We start from the raw sequence: 20,339 nt of genomic DNA, 5'->3' as shown, positions 1-20,339 counted from the left end.
CTTCTTAAATATCTCAGCAATCTGTCCTCCCTTGACAGAGGGGCTTAGACAGCATGATGGTGGTTTAAAAGCATGGCTTTGGGACCTACTGCTAACAATCTAAGTGACTTTCAGTTTGTTCTATAATGTGGAGGACCAAATGGAATAATGCATATAAAACACTTAACATAGTGCTTGGTACACAGTAACAGCCAAATTAATAGTAAGCATTATGACTGCACCCTCACTGTCACTAATTCAAGGATTGCAAGTAATTCTCAGGTGTTCTATGGCATCACCCCTAAATACATGGCCATGTGTTTCCCAACATTGTGGATACCCCCCGACACTTCCTGCAAAGCCGGTATCAACTGCAGAAAATGAGATGCTGGTATCAGAGTATTATTCCACAGACAGCCTGTAGTTACGTTTCCCTCACGTTGTTCCAAAAACATAACTAGTTTTCCCTTAATCCAGGATCCCTTGAAGGAGCACATATTGCATTCTGTCATCAGGATTCTTTAGTCTTCTGTAACCCGAAACAGCCCCTGCCTTTTGTTGTTGTGGTGGTGGTTTTTAACTTACATGGACACTTATGAAGAGCCCAAGAATTCTTGTAGAATGCCCCATAATTAGGATTTGTCTGGTTGTTCCTTCATGATTTGATTCAGTCTAAAACATTCTGGACAAGGATTCTGCTTTGGTAACATTATACCAGATTTTCTCTTGAACCCACTCCAGTCTGGCTTTTGTCCTCACACTCCACCAAAATTACACTCTGAAGGGTCCTAAGTGGCCTCTGTGTCGCATGTTTGTGCAAATCCATTGGTCAGTCTGTGCTCAGTTTTCATCCTGCTGGGGGTGTGAGAAGCTTTGACAAGTTGAGCACATAGTCCATTTTGAAGCACTTTCTTTATCTGCCTTTGGGACCCTCCCTTCTTGGCATTCACACCTTGCCTCACTAGCCCTGCTTTTTCTGGCCCGTTTGCTGAATCCTCCATGTTTCACTGATTTTTGTTTAATATTTTAAAAATTTATTTGAGAGAGAGAGAGCATGAGCAGGGGGAGCGGCAGAGGGAGAGGGAGAAGCAGGCTCCCTGCTGAGTAGGAGCCCCGTGTGGGACTCGATCCCAGGACCCTGAGATCATGACCTGAGCCGAAGGCAGATGCTTAGCTGACTGAACCACCCAGGCGCTCCATAAATTTTACTAATCTTTACACATTGGAGCTCTTCAGTATGCAATTCTGAACTCCAGGCTTCAATACCCAGCCTCCTGAGGTGTCTAAAAAGTACTTCAAACTTAAGATATCCAAAATCAAACTTTGCTTTTTTTCCCAAATCTTCTGCTTCCCTAGTCTTCCCACTTTTGTTAAATGGCAGCTCCATTGCTTTAGGTGCTGAGACCAAATGCTTTGAAGTCATCTTTTATTTCCTTCCTCCTCACATCCAGTTCCAGTGAGTATGTGCTGCAGATCTACTCCCACACACACCCAGAATCTGACCCCTTTTTACCTCCTTCATTGCCTCCACCCCAGTGCAGGACTCAGACCTCACCTGGATTCTTGCAGTGAACTCCTCACTTTAGAAACCCTCCTGACTCTCCCTCTCCCTTTTCGTCTTTGTCCTCTACACAGCAGTCATCATGACCCAGAGAAAGTGTAAGTCAGATCCTGTCAGTCCTCTACTCAGAGCCCTCTGGTGGCATCTCTTGTTATTCAGGGTTAAAGCTAAAATCCTTACAGGGCCTACGAGACCCTGCACTATCCATGCTGTTACCTCCTAGACCTTAATTCTGAAAATGCTCACTCTTAGTCACTGCTTCCCAGGTCCACTTGCCTCTTGGCAGTTCCTCAGATAATACAAGCATGCTCCTACTTCAAGACCTTTGCTTCTCCTTTCTACCCTTTCAAAGCCACTAGAGGCTGCACCAAAACAGAGGGGTAAACCCAGGAGCAGGAGGGTGTGAGATGTCAGAAATTGGGATGCTACCCAGGAGAGGGGTGAAGGGACTCTGTAGGTGCAGGAATGTTCTAAGATGACAGCTCTGTACAAGGAGAGAGTCTCCAGTTCTGTTTGGAGCAGATCAGAGTAGTCTGGGGAGAAACTTCTATATCCTTTTCCTATTTCTGAGTATTTACTATCTCTGAATGTACTGAGGGAAGATTTATTGGTGGCGAGCTTGGAGTTGTATAAGTGACAAGTGCATGGAAAACGATGCCCCCCCCAAAAAAAAGTGGGGGAAAAGAAAAGGAAAAAGTAACTCCAGGGAAAACAAAAGGTTTTCAGGAAAGGAAAATTAATGAGTTTACTATCTGGCTTGGCTTACAGTAAGGCACACATTAAATGCTATCTATCCATTGCTACAATATAACCATATGGGGTAGGTGAGTGTGGGAGAGTGTCTGTGTGCTGTGTGTTGGCAGGGTTGGGGCCGGGGGAGCAAAAGTCTCAGTCCTCATCTTCTAAAAAACCTAAAAATCCAGAAATGGCCAAAATAGGTGTAATGTTTAGGGATACAGAGGTTAAAAGAAAAAGAAACCGCAAGATCTCTGAGTGCTTGCTCCCGAAGAACAGAGAAAAGGCAAAGAGGGCAGGGCTTTGTGAACACATATCATAGGACTGTTGGACTCCTTAAACCACATACTTGCACAGTTTTAATGAAAATAAGAACTGAAAGGAGATATTGGTAATCCAAGCATGAGGTGAGAAAAGCATGCTGGTTACGGCGGTGGTGGGGGCTCCAGAGAGGGATGGACTGCAGTCCCCTTGAAGGAAGAATCCCTAAGACTTGGAGTGGATGGGAAAGCGGAGGAGGGAAGTCTGAGATGGCCAGGAGATCCAGGCTGGGCGAGTGGCATTACATGAACAGAAATGAGGAATTGGAGAGGGGAAGTCCCTTGGGAACAGTTGTTAGTTTTGAGGTGGTAGTCCATCAGAACATGTGCTAAAGGCTGTTGGCAACATAATTGCAGTTACATCAGATATGTACTTGTATTTTCAGCTCCTGAAACTCTTCAAGATTCCATTTAAAAATGCTTGTTCTGGTATGAGTAATCTTTCACACACTTAGTTAATACGACTGCAGGTTAGCTCTAAGTATATAACTGAAGTCATAAACTTGGAAGCTTTTCATATAGAAGTGGGAAGAAAAACATCAAGTGTGGTGCTCTGTGCTCAGTGAGTTTGTACTGAAACTGGTGTCAGACTTGGGCAGGAAATGGATCCACTGGGATCCTTGAAACCAGTCTCCGTGACTATGGTCAAAAAATAATACATACCTTTCTACTTCCCTTTTCTGGTTCCTGGTAGGTAAAAGAAGCCTAGAACCAGAATAACCCAAGAACTTGAAATCTTAACACTGTTGCCCTCCCAGAGTGATTTTCAGCTTACTTCTTCACATGATTCTACTCTGCGTCTTGTCTTTGAAGTTCAGACTCAGACTCAAAAACCATTTTCAGCAGTTATTGCTATGTGCTGCCCCCCATGATAGATATGCACTCCCTCACTTAATCCTGACAGCAGCCTAGCAGCCTTGTCTTGCAGAGTCCTAGGTATTACTGTCCCTGTTGTGCAGATAGGAAGCTGAGGCTTGAGACGTAGAATGACATGTCCAAGGTCACATGGCTAGCAGTGGCAAAGTTTGGACCAGAATGCAGTCCTGTTATTCACTTCCACACCTTGAGTTCTTTCTGCTCTATCAGGCTACTTCCCAGATTTAGACATATGGGACATCAAAGAAAACCACATCTGCTCTTGCCAGGGGTGGGTTTCTACAGGGGAGATGGCTTGTGTATTTATTTTCTCCACCTGCCCTTTCACCTGAAAATGCCACTGGGTCTCGTGACCCTACCTTTATAGTTGCTTTTATGGTATTGGAACCATCACAGAAATCTAAAAGCTAATTGAACTGTGTATTTCTGTAGTGTCAGAAAGTCTGGTTTATAAGAGTATGAAGCTTTTTTTTTTTTTTTTTTTAGATTTTATTTATTTATTTGAGAGAGAGAATGAGAGAGAGCACGAGAGGGAAGAGGGTCAGAGGGAGAAGCAGACTCCCCGCTGAGCAGGGAGCCCGATGCGGGACTCGATCCCGGGACTCCAGGATCATGACCTGAGCCGAAGGCAGCTGCCCAACCAACCGAGCCACCCAGGCGCCCTAAGAATATGAAGCTTTTTATAAATGACTGTGCTAATGGTGCACAAATGCAAAAAGGCGCAAGAATGGCTTTGAAGAGCCAGAAATTTAATCTTAGGAGTGATGTATTTTGATCTATATTCAATGTGATGTATAGTAGAGAAATTCAATGCCATGCCATAGGTTTTCGCTAGAAGTTGATAAATGAAACGCTAGTGATTTCTGTTAGGTGTAACCCAGTGGTGTGCTGGAGCTCGCCACCATTAGCTCATGAGAACCATATTTAGTGGTGTCCATCATGTCGGTAGCTTGAGGTTGGTTATGATGGAAGCATTGACAACACAGAAATGAGCGAACACTACAAGTCAGGCCTCTCCCCAGTACTCGAGAACTGGGTGTCAGGGGTGGGTCAACACACTACTGGTCGTAGTATATGGAATTCTTGTTTTGTAAGTAAAACAGTAGTTAAATATTGACAGTTTGATTTGGTTCCAGTTAGTATTGTCATACTGTTAGGTGGATGAGCTGATAAAAGACAAGCAGAATCTTGAAAATCAGTTTATCCTTTGCAAAGTCCTCAGAATAGAAAGTAAGTATGGACTCAAGCTTTAGGTTAAACTAAAACTTTACGAAGAGGTGATTGAGTCCAGTTGTATATATTGCTTGTAGAAAAATGTTAGAGTTATAATATAAATTTTAAGCTAGGCAAATATTTTCCTTTAAAAGCATGCTGTTTCCACTGTGGGATTTGGGAAAAACCGTTCCCTTTTTTTTTTAAATTTAAATTCAATTAATTAACATATACTGTATTATACTGTATTATTAGTTTCAGAAGTAGGTTCAGTGAGTCATCGGTTGTATAAAACACCCAGTGCTCATTCCATCCCATGCCCTCCTTAATGCCCATCACCTCATCCCCCAACCCCCTCCAGCAACCCTCAGTTTTTTTCCTCTGATTGAGTCTTTTATGAAAAAACATTCCTTTTTGTTGCTAGATTATAGGTTTGACAAGTACAGTATTGCTCTTCGCATTGGCAGCTAGATGGAAAATGGAGGTAGAGATCTATAGATAGAACACCTTTCTTACTAGAGACTTAGTAAGAATGAAACTGTTTTAAAAGTGTGAAGTATTTATATGAAATATTCTAAATATGACAACAGTCAGTTCATGCAAGTATTTCTCAATGAATACTTTCAGTTTTATGGTGGTTCTATTTATACATGCTATATCCAAATAAAGATATAAGTAAAAGATCCCAAAATGTTCAGAATCAAAGAATTTTTCAATTTAAATATGCCTTAGAATGAATCCGGTAACTGATAAGCCTCAACTGGGACCAGATCCTAAATCTCTGGACCACCCCCATCCAGTGCCCTTTATCCTGTGCAGCACTTTGTATGTATTCCAAGTATCATTGCTCAACTCTTAGCACTTGGCCCTGCGTTTTCTCAAATATCGAAAGAGAACCAAAAGTCAGTGTCCCATGAGGTACTTGGTAAAATGTGAATGAGTCTCATGTGACTTGACACATTTTAACTTTTTGATTTACAATAAGGAGTAATTCTTTCACCTGTGTTACACTGTTATAAGCCCTCATAGTATTTTCCTCATTCTCTAGAGTTCTTACTTCTAAACTCTAATGAATCAGTGAAGTTGGCTTTGATTTAGAATAGAATAGAGGGGTTGTTATAAAACCAAAGAATGTCTCGGTTTGCTTTGCTTGCGATCAGTGACTTCAGAAATGTGTCCTGGACCTAGAGTCAGATTTCTTCTCAACTGGTGAGTGTAGTTCAGAGTTTTCTTAGTCTGATATCAAAGACTTAGCGTCCAGGTCTTGATTTGTTCCAAATTTGCCTTTTCATCCAAATGTTAATCTAATGTCCTGGTTTTTGTTTGTTTGTTTGTTTGTTTGTTTTTTAACAGATAGCAGAGTCCTATTTCCAGGAGGAGGACTGTATCCTTTTCTTAATTACAGGAAGAAATTCATAAGTTCTCTACTGCCCATTTTTTAAAGTTGAGATTTACATACAATAAAAATATATACAGATATATATATATATATATATATATCTGTATCTGTTGTTTTCGATGGGTTTTAACAGCTGTGTGCACCCATGTAACCACCTCAGAAAGCAAGGTGTAGACAGTTTCTGCCACCCCAGAAAATTCTCTAGAACCACCCAAATTTGGCCTTCCATGAAGAAGCCCCAATTTTACCACAATCTAAATATTTGTATGTTTAGGAGGGCAGAAAAATCACATTGTTGAAAAACATAATTTAAAAATCCATTGGGTTTTCTTTCTTTTGAATTAAAACAGAAGTACAAGTCAAATGATATTCATATAGTAGAGCCTGGGGAGCATATTACACATAGTAAATCTCATGACCGTCTTATTCTAGCTTTCAGCTGCAAAAGTAAGACTGAATTCTTCTCTCATAATAAACAGAACAAATGCTGTCAAGTGAAACTGCATATTAGCTTTTATTTTTTTAAAAAGATTTTATTTATTTATTTGACAGAGAGAGACACAGCAAGAGAGGGAACACAAGCAGGGGAAGTGGGAGAGGGAGAAGCAGGCTTCCCACTGAGCAGGGAGCCCGATGCGGGGCTTGATCCCAGGACCCTGGGATCATGACCTGAGCCAAAGGCAGACGTTTAACAACTGAGCCACCCAGGTGCCCCTGCATATTAGCTTTTATACAGGAAACATTTCTTCCCTCAGTGTTCCAATTGCCCTTTGTAAAAATCGCTTCTCTTTTCCAGGGATGGTTCCAATAGACTCTCTAGAAAGAATGTGCCCTAACCATCTGTTTCCCCATTTGTGTGATTTCGACTCTGTCCTCACCTTGTTGACTTTGTTCTACATCTCCAAGCAGATTGAGGGAAGCACAGTTTTTATCCTGAACCCTGTCAAATTGACTGTGGTAACCATCTCAGACAATGGCAGCTCATGACTAAGTATGCAGGAGATCTAATTCTGGTGGAAGGGAAGCTAGAACTCTTTTTCTAACCAAATAATGAGCACAGTGTAGTGTAGTACAGACCAGCATCCATATCCTGGGGTGGGGGGAGGGGGCACTTCATAGTGTGCACACCCGTGGGCCTCAGAATCAGAGCTTCTAGAGATCAGACCCAGGAATGTGCATTTTTAGCAAGCTTTTCAGATAATTTTTATGTTCAGTGAAGTTTGAGAAACTTTGGTATACTTTACGTCATCGGCAGAGGAAAATGGAATTGCCCCCACTTCTCCCTGGCCTAGTTTATGATCCCCGGCATATTTTGAAGACTACAGATGAGAGAGAGAGCTGAGCATCCCAAGTGATCATGGGAAGGGCAAAAAGCTAACCAGCATTTTTTCTCTTCCCCTCTTTCTGGGTCAACATTTAGAACATGGCCCAAAGGAAGGTAGACAGTTGGACAATTGACCATGACCTCGTATGATGCTAAATGTGTGATACAGATGGAGAAGGCAGAAGTTTATAGGAAAATCTACAAAAGAGTGGAATCACATAATTACGAAAATCACTCTGGCCAGTTAATTTTTTTTTTAAAGATTTTATTTACTTATTTATTTGACAGAGAAAGACATAGTGAGAGAGGAAACACAAGCAGGAGGAGTGGGAGAGGGAGAAGCAGGCTTCCCGCTGAGCAGGTAGCCCGATGCGGGGCTCGATCCCAGGACCCTGGGATCATGACCTGAGCCGAAGGCAGACGCTTAACAACTGAGCCAACCAGGCACCCCAGTTAATTAAGTTTTTACAAAAGATCCATATAATGTTGTACTCTGTGCTTGTTTTGGCTTGCAAGCCTTTGGTCTTGTGGGAGAAAAGGATTCAGTGAGAAAAAAAGAAAAGAGTCAAGGTGAGTCGAAATCAGGAACACACACTTGACTAGAGGGTAATGTAGTTGCTTGACAGAAAGTGATTTAACGAGAAGGGGGAAAAATGGGAAACATTTAGATTCCAGGATTCCATGTGGGTCCCTGTTTCCAATTAAATTACTTCTAATTGATTCTGCTAGAGATACACTGGCAAGCAGGCATTCCTTGATCATTAAAACCCTCTTTTAGTTTCTGTTTGCTGATAGAACAGAACCCGAGTAGCTATGGCATCACATGCTACATTAAAACTTACCTACTCCAAACCAAGAAACCCTAATTTAAAAATAGAGTCCTTTCATTTTTTTTGGTAAGCTGCAAATTTCCCAGTTTCGAGAGGACATTCTTCAAATATGAGGCTAAATGTAAAGAGTATGGATTTTTATTTTCCTCAGTTTTTCTATTCAGATGAGAAAGCAATGAAATTCATTCAGCTTGAACGACTGTATCATGAGAAATTGCTCGCAAATCTCTCTGCCATTCAAGAAGAGTGGGGTAAGTACAGACTCACATAGTATGTGCAATTATCAGTAATCTAAAACGTTCCTATCTAGAAATTTAACATATTTGACCTGGTTTTGTAAGTCAGGAAATAGATGTTTCAACAGTTAAGTTAATGTTGCATAGAAGTTGCATAGAAAGTAGCAATTTTACCACCAGTCTATGTCATTGTGAGAAAATTTCTCTCTGTATCAATGCTGAGAAAAGAACACTTGCAACTGTTTGCATTTCTTCTGATCCTTTGGCATGCCCTACTGGCTAATTTAGTCTTTGGAATAATATTTACTCATACTGAAAAGTAATCACTTAGATTTTGCTAACTATGTTAACTTGGGTTGGATGAGAAGATAATTTTGCATGGGGATCTTGATTGGTGGTGCCCGTTAACTACTTTTGCTCCCCTAAATATGCTTTGTAATAGCCACTAATTAACAAATATTTTAAATTTAGAAACAAAATGGAAAACTGTACAACCACATACAGTTACATCTCTAAGGAATTCAGAAAAAGGATTTAATGGTGAAGATTTTGAACAGCTTGCTAAGTTTTGCACAACACACCAAGAGTAAGTACATCAGTATTTGTATAGAATGAGTTGAAATAGAGTATTGAAGAAGCATTGTAGCACTGAATATTTGAAATTCATGATCTATTTTTTATTTGTTAATGTTTTCAGTTGGAGAAATTAAAACAGATAAAATAAAATGATTAGCTTTTATCTGATTAGCTTTTATCATAGTTTCTGAGAACTCAGTGTAAGTTCAACTTTATGTTCATTCAAAGCACCTTCTAATTAGAAATTTTAAAATACAACTTTTAATTTTGACCTCTCTTTGGTTAAGAGATTAGGTGATGGAAATGGAAAAGAGTTGTGTATTAGGATTTTTTTATTGTAGTTGTTTGCCAGTGTTCGTATGTTGTAGTGAAAACACATCTGTAAGATTTGTCTAACAGTGGGAAGCAGAAACAGTACAATATTTAACCAAAATACTGCAGAAGTAAAGCTACATTTACCAGATAGTTTTTTTTACATTTACCAGATAATTTTAAATTGCTTGATTTGTATCAAAGATTGGGATTTTTAAAACTAAATCATAGTAATAATAAAGCACTTAAATATATTTTTTGAATTCATTATTCTAAGATTCAGAATTCTGAAGGTGAGGGAAAATTACAGTGCTTAAACTAGTGATATTTAAACTATAGATTTCTATATCGAATCTTTGATACAGACGCTTCAAGATTCCATCCTGTGGATAACTTTTTCTCCTTTTCCACCAGAATCACAAAGAGTAAACTAAAACTCTACTTGTCAGTAATGAAACAGGCCCACGTAGTAGACAGTTTCTTTCGGGTCTGATTATTTTGGAGACCAGCCTTTGAAGAATCTTTGTAGATTCAGAAATGATGGTCATTCAGCTCTCATGATGGCAGTTTTCTGCTTTTGATTTGAACCTTGGAAACTGTTTTTAGGGACTCTGCATTATAACCTAATTTATTAGCATGTTAAATAGATTAACTTTCAATTTCATAGAGTCTTAAAATAATGGAATCTTTTACGATAGATAAAGGAGATTGTGTTCTTTCAAAATACTCAGTACAGACACTTTCTCTGCCTTTCCCATGGAATTAATCATTTTTTAATGTGTTGCAGATGTTTTAATTATTTGAAAACAAATATTTATTTAATATAATATTGGCATGGCATTTTTATGCTTCAAATTTGGATAATCCCCCCAAAAATTATTACTCCTAAATTTTTTTAAGATTTTATTTATTTATTTGAGAGAGAGAATGAGATAGAGCATGAGAGGGGGGAGGGTCAAAGGGAGAAGCAGACTCCCTGCTGAGCAGGGAGCCAGATGTGGGACCCGATCCCGGGACTCCAGGATCATGACCTGAGCTGAAGGCAGTCGCTTAACCAACTGAGCCACCCAGGCACCCATACTCCTAAATTTTTTTACTATAAAAAATAATTTTTAATTCTTACATACATTAAAGTGCAGAAGCTCAGTGAAGGTTTTATATACACATATATGTCTATGTAACTACAACTCTGACCAAGACACAGAACAGTCCAGCCCCTCAGAATGCTCCCTCATGCATGTGCCAAGTCAGCACCCACCCCCCAAAATAACCACTAAGTTCTATAACAGTATATTTGCCTATTCTGTAATTCTTATAAACCTAATCATACAAAATGGAGATTTCTGCATTAACTGCTTTTGCCCATCATTATGCTATGTCTGTGTTACATGTTGTTGCATGTAATGGTAATTTGCTCAGTTTTATTTCTGTGGATTCACTGTAGGACTGTGTAGCAATTTACTTGTCCATGATATTGTTAATAGACATTCAGATTGTTTCTGGTTTTTGAGTATTATGAATAAAATAGCTGTAAATATTTTTGTGCATACCTTTTCTGTGGACATTCAATTTGATATTCCCTAAAACATATAATATTTAAAAATTCTCCTTTTTGTTACCTGTTTCCATGGATAATGCCAATAAAATTATCTTCCATCATAACTATTTCAGACTATAAAGACATAAACTGAAATTTTAAAAATATGTGTGTGAAATACTCTTTACATTATTAGCAAAATGTTAACTTTTTTTTTTCTGGGTCTCAGCATTTACAGCTTCTTTGGGTGTTTTCAGTAGTAATTGGCTAGCTGAGGAGCTAACACATGAGAGAGCTGCCCTTTGAACTGTGTGAACCAGTGGTAATGTTTCAGCACTGGAAATGTTCTGTGCTAATATTAGAATCCAGAGAAGCTATATTTTATTTTTACAGCCATTTCAGTGACATTTGTTTGGAAGAATATAGCTGCTGTAATTTTTTTTAAATCTTTTTTTTCTCTTTTTTTCTACAGTCCTCTTTTATCCAAACATAAGGTAAGAGACTGTCTCCTTGGAAATATTTTTGGGAAAAAATGTTAAGGGTCATATTTCTGTTGTATGGACTGTTTTAGGAAATAATGAAACCTTTCTCAAAGTATTTTCAGTTTTCTAATTTAACACAAGTTTCCCCCAAAGTGGTTTTGTTTTGTTTTAACTTTTTAGGTAGAAGCTGTAGAAAAGCCTCTGGGAAGGAAATGTTTTACGCAGTTAATAGTTTCTGAGGACCTGAGGGAAGGAGGAGCCACAGCCGAAGAGCCGGGTATGTTTTTACCTTAGAGAAGGACATAAAGAGACGTCTGCCTCTTAAATTTTACAAGTGTTACAAGGACTATTTTTGCACTTACATTTTTTTTGCATATACCTTTCCGACCAGGCAAATTGCAAAGTGCGATTCTTTTTATATTATGTTAACCCTATTTTTAGAAAACTAGTAGTAGGAATTATAACATCTAAATTCTTATAAAAACATAAAGTTATTTCCGTGTTTTCAATAGATAGTTATATCTAACAGAATATGAAAAAATTGTACAAAAATGCTCTGAAACAGAGTTGGTTTTGGTGTATGTTCAGATACCCTTTTCTGTTTAAAAACCAACAATTATTGTATGGACTTTCCCAGAAATTTGTGCTGTAAATCTAGATATTTAAGAGCTCTGTTTCTTGGTAATTGATCTATGGCAATTTATTCTCCTCCCCTTTTTTGTTAACTGACTTATGGTGTACTTTAATTTGCATGTATACATTTCTAAAGCATTTATGATACATTTTATACCACTTCTGTCTTATGCCAAAAGATCAAAGATTTTTAGAAACTCTTTTTTACAGTACTAATGTATGTTCATTATAAAAACTTTAGAAAATAAAGTTAAATAAATACATTTCAGGGTGTTTGTTTTTCCTGATATATGATTTTAGTACTGATTTATGTCCTAAGGCTTCATATCCCTGGGCCTGACAGCCCTGATAGTAAACACGCACCATCAGGTGTTTTGCGTGAATTGCCCGAAGAGATACAATGATGGTGATGATGATGCCTTCAATTTAATCTGCCTTTTTCTTTTTACAAAGCACCCTCCCCTCCCCACTACATCTTTATCCCCTTTTCTTCTATGAGGCGAATTTGGGATTTTGCCTTAAGTCACTCCTACTATACTCTGTTCTTCCTGTCTCTTCTTCTCCTTTTCTTTTTTTTTTTTTAAGAAATTGGATTTTTCTCCAAATAAAATTTTATTCTGTATTTTGCATTTTGAAATGCAAACTTCTTTTCCTACCTCTTATCCCTAATCTTAAAAAAAATGTCCTACAAGTAAGTTTCTGATTTTTTTTTTTTTTTTTTTAGTGTAGTCGATAGACAATGTTACATTAGTTTCAGTGCACAACATAGTGATTGGACATGTGTGTACATTATGCTGGGCTCCCCACAAGTGTAGCTGCCATCCTCATCATGCAGTGCTATTATGGTATCACTGCTTATATAGTCCCTGTGCTGTACTTTTTATTCTTTTGACTTCTTCATTCTTGTATCTCCCACCCCCCTTCACCCATTTTGCCCATCGTCCCCACTCCCTCTCCTCTCTGACAACCATCAGTTCATTCTCCGCATTTATAGGTCTGATTCTGTGTTTTGTCTGTTACTTCATTTGTTTTGTTTTTTAGATTCTACATGTGAGTGACATCCTGTGGTGGTTGTCTTTCTCAGGCTGACTTATTTTACTTGGCATAATACCTTCCAGGCCCATCCATGTTGTTGCAAAGGGCAAGATTTCATTCTTTTTTATGGCTGAGTAATATTCCTGTGTGTGTGTGTGTGTGTGTGTGTGTGTGTGTGTGTGTGTGTGTGTACCACATCTTTATTCATCTGTTGATGGACACTTGGGCTGCTTCCATATTTTGGCTATTATAAATAATGCTGCAATAAACATAGAAGTGCAGATCTTTTCAAATTAGTGTTTTTGTTTTCTTTGGGTAAATACCCAGTAGTGGAATTATTGGATAATATGGCAAATCTCGTTTTTAATTCTTTGAGAAACCTCTATACTATATACCACAGCAGCTGTCTCTTCTTTTCCAGTCCTTTTTATATTGGAAATCATAGTAAAATGAACTTTATAAAGATCTAAAGAGGGAGAAATTCACAAAATAGCCACCCAGTTTGGGTATGGCTCTGTCTTTGGGAATGGTGCTGTTATTGGCTGATTGGTTTGACCGGGAGTACTGGTTGCTGCAAGGCTCAGGCACGGCACTACTTCTAGCTTTCTAGCTTGGCCTCTGCTGTGAGGTATGTGGTACAGATGAGGAAACTGAGCTACCACATGCAAGTCACTCGCTTGTGCTTTGATTCACAACTAGAACCTGGGTCTTCTGGTTTCGAACTAAATGCAGCATTCTTCTGCTGAGTAAGTTGTATGTATATTCAAGACTTTCCCAATGCAGACATCTCACTGACAACCATCTTACGGGGAGGGTAAATTCTGGGGAGAGAAATCTTGCCAGGTCTGGTAAAACAGTATCTTTTAAAAAAGAATGTCAACTCTCGGGCGCCTGGGTGGCTCAGTTGGTTAAATGACTGCCTTCGGCTCAGGTCATGATCCTGGAGTCCCAGGATCGAGTCCCACATCCGGCTCCCTGCTCGGCAGGGAGTCTGCTTCTCCCTTTGACCCTCTTCCCTCTCGTGCTTTCTATCTCTCATTCTCTCTCTCTCTCTGAAATAAATAAATAAAATCTTAAAAAAAAAAAAAAGAATGTCAACTCTCTCAGAATTAGTTTCCTCAGATTGGTTATTTTCTGAATAGATGCATAGAAATGTAAGAATGTGAGAAAAAGAGAAATATGAAAATAATCCTTTAAAGATTGGTATTAAATATATTGTTCTTGTTTTACCTCATAGTCTTACTTTTTAACAATGTCTGACATGTAGTTCGATCTAGACTTTCCCTGTTCTTTCACTCCAAATTCCTTGGTCTTAAGCTCCTTCTATAAAATGTAACTTGCCATTCTTTGTAAAGTGGTTAGAGACATTGTTTCTGGAGCCAGACTGGTCTGGTTTGAATCCTATCTCCACCATGTAAAACTGTGTAATGTTAAGCAAGTTGCCTGGCTTCTCTAGGCCTCTTTCCTCAGCTCCCCAATGTGGACACTAATAGTACTTACCTTATGAGATTCTCATGAGGATTAAACTAGTCATTTCCTGTTAAAAGTTCAGAATGGTACCTGGCAGGAGGGAAGAACTCCGTACGCTCACCGCTTTTTCTCCTGCTTCTCCCCATGCTGTCGCTGGCCCTGCTAATACTGTTCTGTGAATGTTCTCTATATATTACTCATTCCTGCTTTTATAATCAGCCTACCATTATAACTCTTCAAGTAATTTACAGAGTATTTTATATTTTCAGAACACCTTTATATATATTGTTTCATCTCTTCCTCTTAACAACCAATATAAGTTAGGCTGAATCATTTTTAAGAAACTCCAGGAAGTGACTTATCCAGGAATAGAATTCATTAGAACTCAAAGCCAGACCCTAGTTTTCTGACCCTGAAGTCCATGCATTTTTTATTAATTTATATTTTTCTTAATTTTTATCAGGTGATATTTTATATGTAAAAAATATTACATGTTACAGAAAACATTATAACAAACGATAACAAAATGAAGATATGTAAGCCTAATGCCCAACTAAAGCAACTAAAGACTAAGTTACTGTTGGTTTTGTTACAACTATCTTTGTGTTCCTGTTTGGTTCCTCTCCTGCTTTCCCCTGACTCCTGAGAAAACCATCGTCCTGGGTTTTATACTTTTCTTTCCTTTCCCATTTTTTACTTTTCAAAAGATTTTGTTTACTTATTTTGAAAGAGAGAACGTGTGAGCACGCAAGCGGGAGAAGGGGAAGAGGGCAAGGGAGAGAGAATCTCAAGCAGACTCCACACTGAGCATGGAGCCCAACTTGGGGCTCGAGCTCATGACCTTGAGATCATGACCTGAGCCTAAATCAGGAGTCAGACCCTTAACCAGCTGGACCACCCAGGTGTACCTCCCTTCCTATTTTTTATCTTTATTGAGGTACAATTTCCATGCAATGTAATATACCCATTTTAAGTGTGTAATTTGAGTTTTGACAACTGTATACGCTCATATAACTACTACCCCAATCAAGATGTAGCACATCATCATGCCAAAATCTTCCTCCCAATTCTCTTTATAATCAGTCCCTCCCACGTCCAGGCCCAAGCAACCCAGGGCTTCCTGTTACTATTGATGCGTTTTCTCTGCTTTGGAATTTAACATAAATAGAATTTCTCAGTGTACTGTTTTTCAGAGTCACCCATATTGTTATATGTATGATTAGTTCATTTCTTTCCATTGCTGAGGGGTATTCCACTCTTTGTACCACAATTTGTTTATCCATTCACCTCTTGATAGACATTTGGGTTGTTTTCAGTTTGGGGATATCATGAATAAAACTTCTAATTTTTTAAAAATTTTTTAAAAGATTTTATTTGAGAGAGAGCGAGCATGAATGGGGGAGGGGATGAATAGAACTTCTGGGAAATCTTTCTGTGGATATATGTTCTCATTTCTCTTGGGTAAAGAATTGGGGGTGGAATCGCTGGTCATAGGGAAGGTACGTTTTTAATTTTATAAGAAACTGCCAGGCTGTTCTCCTGTATAGTTGTACCGTTTTATACCCACCAGTGGCGTGTGAGGATTCCCATTGCTCCACATCCTTGCTGGCATTTACTGTTGTCAGTCTTTTTTCAGTTTAGTCATTTTAGGGGCCATGAATATCATTGTGTTTTTAACTTGCTTTCCCCTGATGACTGGGTATGAACAGTTTTAGTTTTGAATTCACCTCTGCAGAAGCTGTACATTATCAACATTTCATACTTGAAGTATTTTTTTTTTCAGGGTGCTGTGAAAATTTCTTCTTTAGTACTGATACCACTCAGATGTTTGTATTTAATGTTAATTAATGAGATACTCAGAAATTATAAGATGTGTTAATTGATGAATGGTTTAGTCTTACCTCATGAATTGTGTGGGGGATTTTAACGTAAAGAGGACTCATGAGAGGGGCGCCTGGCTGGCTCAGTCGGACGAGCATGTGACTCTTGATCTCAGGATTGTGAGTTCAAGTCCCCAGTTGAGTGTAGAGATTACTAAAAAAAAAAAAAATAAACAAAACTTTTAAAAAAGAGAGAGAACTCATGGAGGAATGGGAGATGAAAGAGTAACTCAGAGACAGGGACATTTCTGTAGATTATGTGTTAGAACTTAGGTTAAGTCTAATGCTCCTTTTAGAACTCCCTCTTCAACTCGGTGTGTAGTAAGCATCTGTCATGCACTCAGCCATTATTCCATTTTTTTCATCAGAGTAGAGTTTTTGTTAGTAGGTGTGAAGTGAATGCAGTAGGGAGTAACAGACTCATTCACTAGATCTTTGGGTTCAGGAGCACTGATTAACAGAAATTCATGCTAATATTAACAGAAACATTAACAATATTAAGTTTTATACTAGAATGCATACTTGTCAAAAATTCAGAAAATATTTTTGATTAATCAGTGGATCAGATATTTGCCTTCACTTTTTCTTAGAACATTACTGAAATGTCAGAAAGGTATTCTTTTTTTTATGGGTTTTGTTTTTAAAGATTTTATTTGTGAGAGAGAGCGCACACGCGCACACTTCTCGGGGGAGGGCAGAGAGAGAGGGAGAAGCAGGCTTCCTGACTAGCAGGGAGCCCAATGCCAGACTCTATCCCAGGACCCTGAGATCATGACCTGAGTCAAAGGCAGTTGCTTAACCGACTGAGCCACCCAGGCGCCCTGAATAATTTTTTTTTTTTTATTTGAGAGAGAAGGAGAGAGAGCACTAGCATAAGCAGGGGGAGATGCAGAGGGAGAGGGAGAAGCAGACTCCCACTGAGCAGGGAGCCTGATATGGGACTCGATCCCAGGACCCTGACATCATGACCTGAGCCAAAGTCAGACCCTTAACTGACTAGCCACCCAGATGCCCCCGGAAATTCATCCCCAAAGGCAGAAACCCACAGCCACAGAATGGATGAGGAAGCAGCAGCAGATGCGACATCCAGAAAGTTCCAGAAGCTGAAAAGCAGGTGGATGGGTGGCAACTGGCTTATTACACCAGAGAAAGCAGAAAGCTGAGTGTCTGCAGGAACAATGTTGAGTCCTGCCTGGGAGGGTTTGGGAATGGGAAACACGGAGGTACCTCTAATGTCAAGCATTCAGGGTTGGACTGGCAACGGGAGGTTGGGCTGAAAGCCTATACAAGAAACACTTCCACGTTTATAATCCCTTTCTGCCAAGCGGGAGGCTGACACTTATTTCCTAGAGCGTCTGAGCTAGAGGAATTGTGGACGTGGATCAGGCACAACTCAAGGAAGGGGTATTAGGTAGAAAATGAGGATTGAATGAATATCTTACCACCTGTACGGCAAGAGCCTTAGCCTGCTTTCTGCAGCTAGCATCCAGAACTGTGGCGGCTGGTCTCTAGCTTCCTCTTTGGGAAACTGGCTACTCGTCCAGGAGATAAAACCTCCAGATACTTATATTAAAGGCCTCCCAGCAAATGGCCCAAGCCCTCTTCATCTGAGGACTGACCATTCCTGAAGAAGACTTGCCTTTAACCACAGAGCTGCTTGTTGCCTCATTTAAGAAAGCCTCAGATAGGAAAGACAGAAACCAGATCAGTCGGTCAAACCCAAAGAAGCTCAAAGGAAATAAAATGGAGAGAACAGATGAAAACTTTAAAAAAATGAACAGTGTCACCGGTTAGAGAGGATATTGTATATATGAAAACAAGAATAAGGGGCGCCTGGATGGCTCAGTTGGTTAGGTGGCTGCCTTTGGCTTGGGTCATGGTCCTGGGGTCCTGGGGTTGAGCCCCACATCGGGCTCCTTGCTCAGCGGGGAGCCTGCTTCTCCCTCTCCCACTCCCCCTCCTTGTGCTTGCTCTCTTCCTCTCAATCTCTGTGTGCCAAATAAATAAAATTAAAAAAAAAAAAGAATGAGCTGTTTGCTTGTTTTTATTTTTTAAGATTTTATTTATTTATTTGACAGTGAGAGAGAGAGAGAGAAAGTACAAGCAGGGGGAGAAGCAGGCAGAGGGAGAAGGAGACTCCCGCAGAGTGGAGAGCCCGACGCAGGGCTCGATCCCAGGACCCCGATATCATGACCTCAGCCGAAGGCAGATGCTTAACCGACTGAGCCACCCAGGCACCCCAGAGCTGTTTTAAAATAAAAACATTCAGAGAAAGAAAATATTCTTAGAAGATAAAAGGTGTGATGGCCACAATAAAAAATTAATTATGGGGCACCTGGGTGGCTCATCAGCTGAGCCTCTGACTCTTGATTTCAGCTCGGGTCGTGATCGCAGGGTCATGAGATTGAGTCCCAAAGTCGGGCTCCGTGCTGAGCATGAAACCTGCTTAAGATTCACTCTCTCTCCCTCTGCCCCTCCATCCCTTACTCGCATTCTCTTTCTCTCTCTCTAAAAAAATTAAAAAATTAATTAGAAGAGTCAAAGGATAAAATTGAGGTAGCATCCCAGAAAGTTAACCCAAAGGCAAAGAGAGGAACAGTGTGGCAGAAATGGTAGAGATGATCAGTCCATGAGGCCCAAATCTGAAGATGAGCATTCTGAAAGGAAGGAACAGAAAAGCAACAGGGGACAAATGATTAGGGAAATAATACAAGAAAATTCTCAGAAGTGAACGTCATGAGTGTCCAGATTGAAAGTCCCACCAAGTACCCAACACAAAGAACGAGAAACTTCCCGAAGCTTCAGGACATCAGATATAAGAAAAGAATCCAAATCTTCCAGGAAGCAAATGTAGGTGATGGGGATTGATATTCAGATTGGTATTCGGACTGGTTGAGAGACTCTACAGCCCTACCGGAAACGGGACACTGTACAGCAGTGCCTTTGAAGCTGTAAGAGGAAGTTATCCCCAGCATAGAAAATGACCCAACCAAAGTTTTAGTCAGGGCTGAAGGAAAAGACTTTCAGATCTGAACAATCTAAAGTTTACCTTCCGTGTACTTAAAAAAAAAAAAAAAAAATCCAAGAAAGAATAAACAAAGAGGCAGACCTGGGATTCAGAAACAATATTCCCAACACAGAATGAGAGGGAAATCCAGGGATCACAGGAAGGGAATTCCAGGACAAGTCCTGTGTAGCCGGCCCAGCGAGCAGCTCCACTTAGGAGCTCAAGAAGTGTTATGTTGTTCGTTTGTTTTTTTTAAGATCTAAAAAAAAATTTTTAAGTAATCTCTACACCCAACGTGGGGCTCAAACTCAAACCCTGAGATCGAGAGTTGCACACTCCCCTGACTGAGCCAGCCAGGCGCCCCAAGAAGGATATGTTTTAAAAGTGATAGATTATCTGTTGGTACATATGCTATAGTTGATATCTGTCAGAGTTTAGAGATACATAGGCAAGGATTTTTTTTTTTTTAAAGATTTATTTATTTATTTATTTGACAGAGACAGCGAGAGAGGGAACACAAGCAGGGGGAGCGGGAGAGGGAGAAGCAGGCTCCCTGTGCCAAGCAGGGAGCCCGATGCGGGGCTCGATCCCAGGACCCTAGGATCATGACCTGAGCCGAAGGCAGACACTTAACCAACTGGGGCCACCCAGGGGCCCCAGCAAGGATTTTTTTTTTTTTTTTTTTTTAAGGAATGAGGCAGTTTTATCAACAGCACACAAAATAAAGTGGAAACAAGAAAGGAAAATATATCCTAGTACACAGTGTGGGTCAGTTGTGAATAATATTTACAAAGCCATAGCAGGGTAAACGTGAATATTGATTTGCCCAAGAATCCTGTTGAATTGTAGTGGGAAGCTAGAGGAGGGGAAATAATATATCATTGGGGGGAAGGAATAGCAAGAACTGAGAGAACTAAACCTCTTCTTCCACAGTG

General features: G+C 39.7%; 1 protein-coding gene across 6 annotated transcripts in view; it reads left to right on the top strand.

Moving 5' to 3' along the window:
- The window catches only part of CNST (consortin, connexin sorting protein), a 115,366-nt gene that overhangs the window by 72,992 nt on the left and 22,035 nt on the right, over window positions 1–20,339 (top strand). For 5 of the 6 annotated variants that reach the window (XM_025877601.2, XM_073899888.1, XM_025877602.2 and 2 more), the window contains 5 exons: window positions 6,037–6,067; window positions 8,401–8,487; window positions 8,944–9,058; window positions 11,370–11,391; window positions 11,560–11,656. In XM_025877601.2, the coding sequence (XP_025733386.1) occupies window positions 6,037–6,067; window positions 8,401–8,487; window positions 8,944–9,058; window positions 11,370–11,391; window positions 11,560–11,656 (352 nt within the window). Of the gene's footprint in view, window positions 1–6,036; window positions 6,068–8,387; window positions 8,488–8,943; window positions 9,059–11,369; window positions 11,392–11,559; window positions 11,657–20,339 lie in introns of all 6 variants that reach the window. The other variant, XM_073899889.1, reaches the window with a different exon arrangement.

Source organism: Callorhinus ursinus, unplaced genomic scaffold, assembly GCF_003265705.2.
Source record: "Callorhinus ursinus isolate GAN/ISIS: 27379988/994484 unplaced genomic scaffold, GSC_fseal_2.0 scaffold13, whole genome shotgun sequence".
Lineage (NCBI taxonomy): Eukaryota > Metazoa > Chordata > Mammalia > Carnivora > Otariidae > Callorhinus > Callorhinus ursinus.
This window is presented reverse-complemented; position numbering and strand designations above follow the sequence as displayed.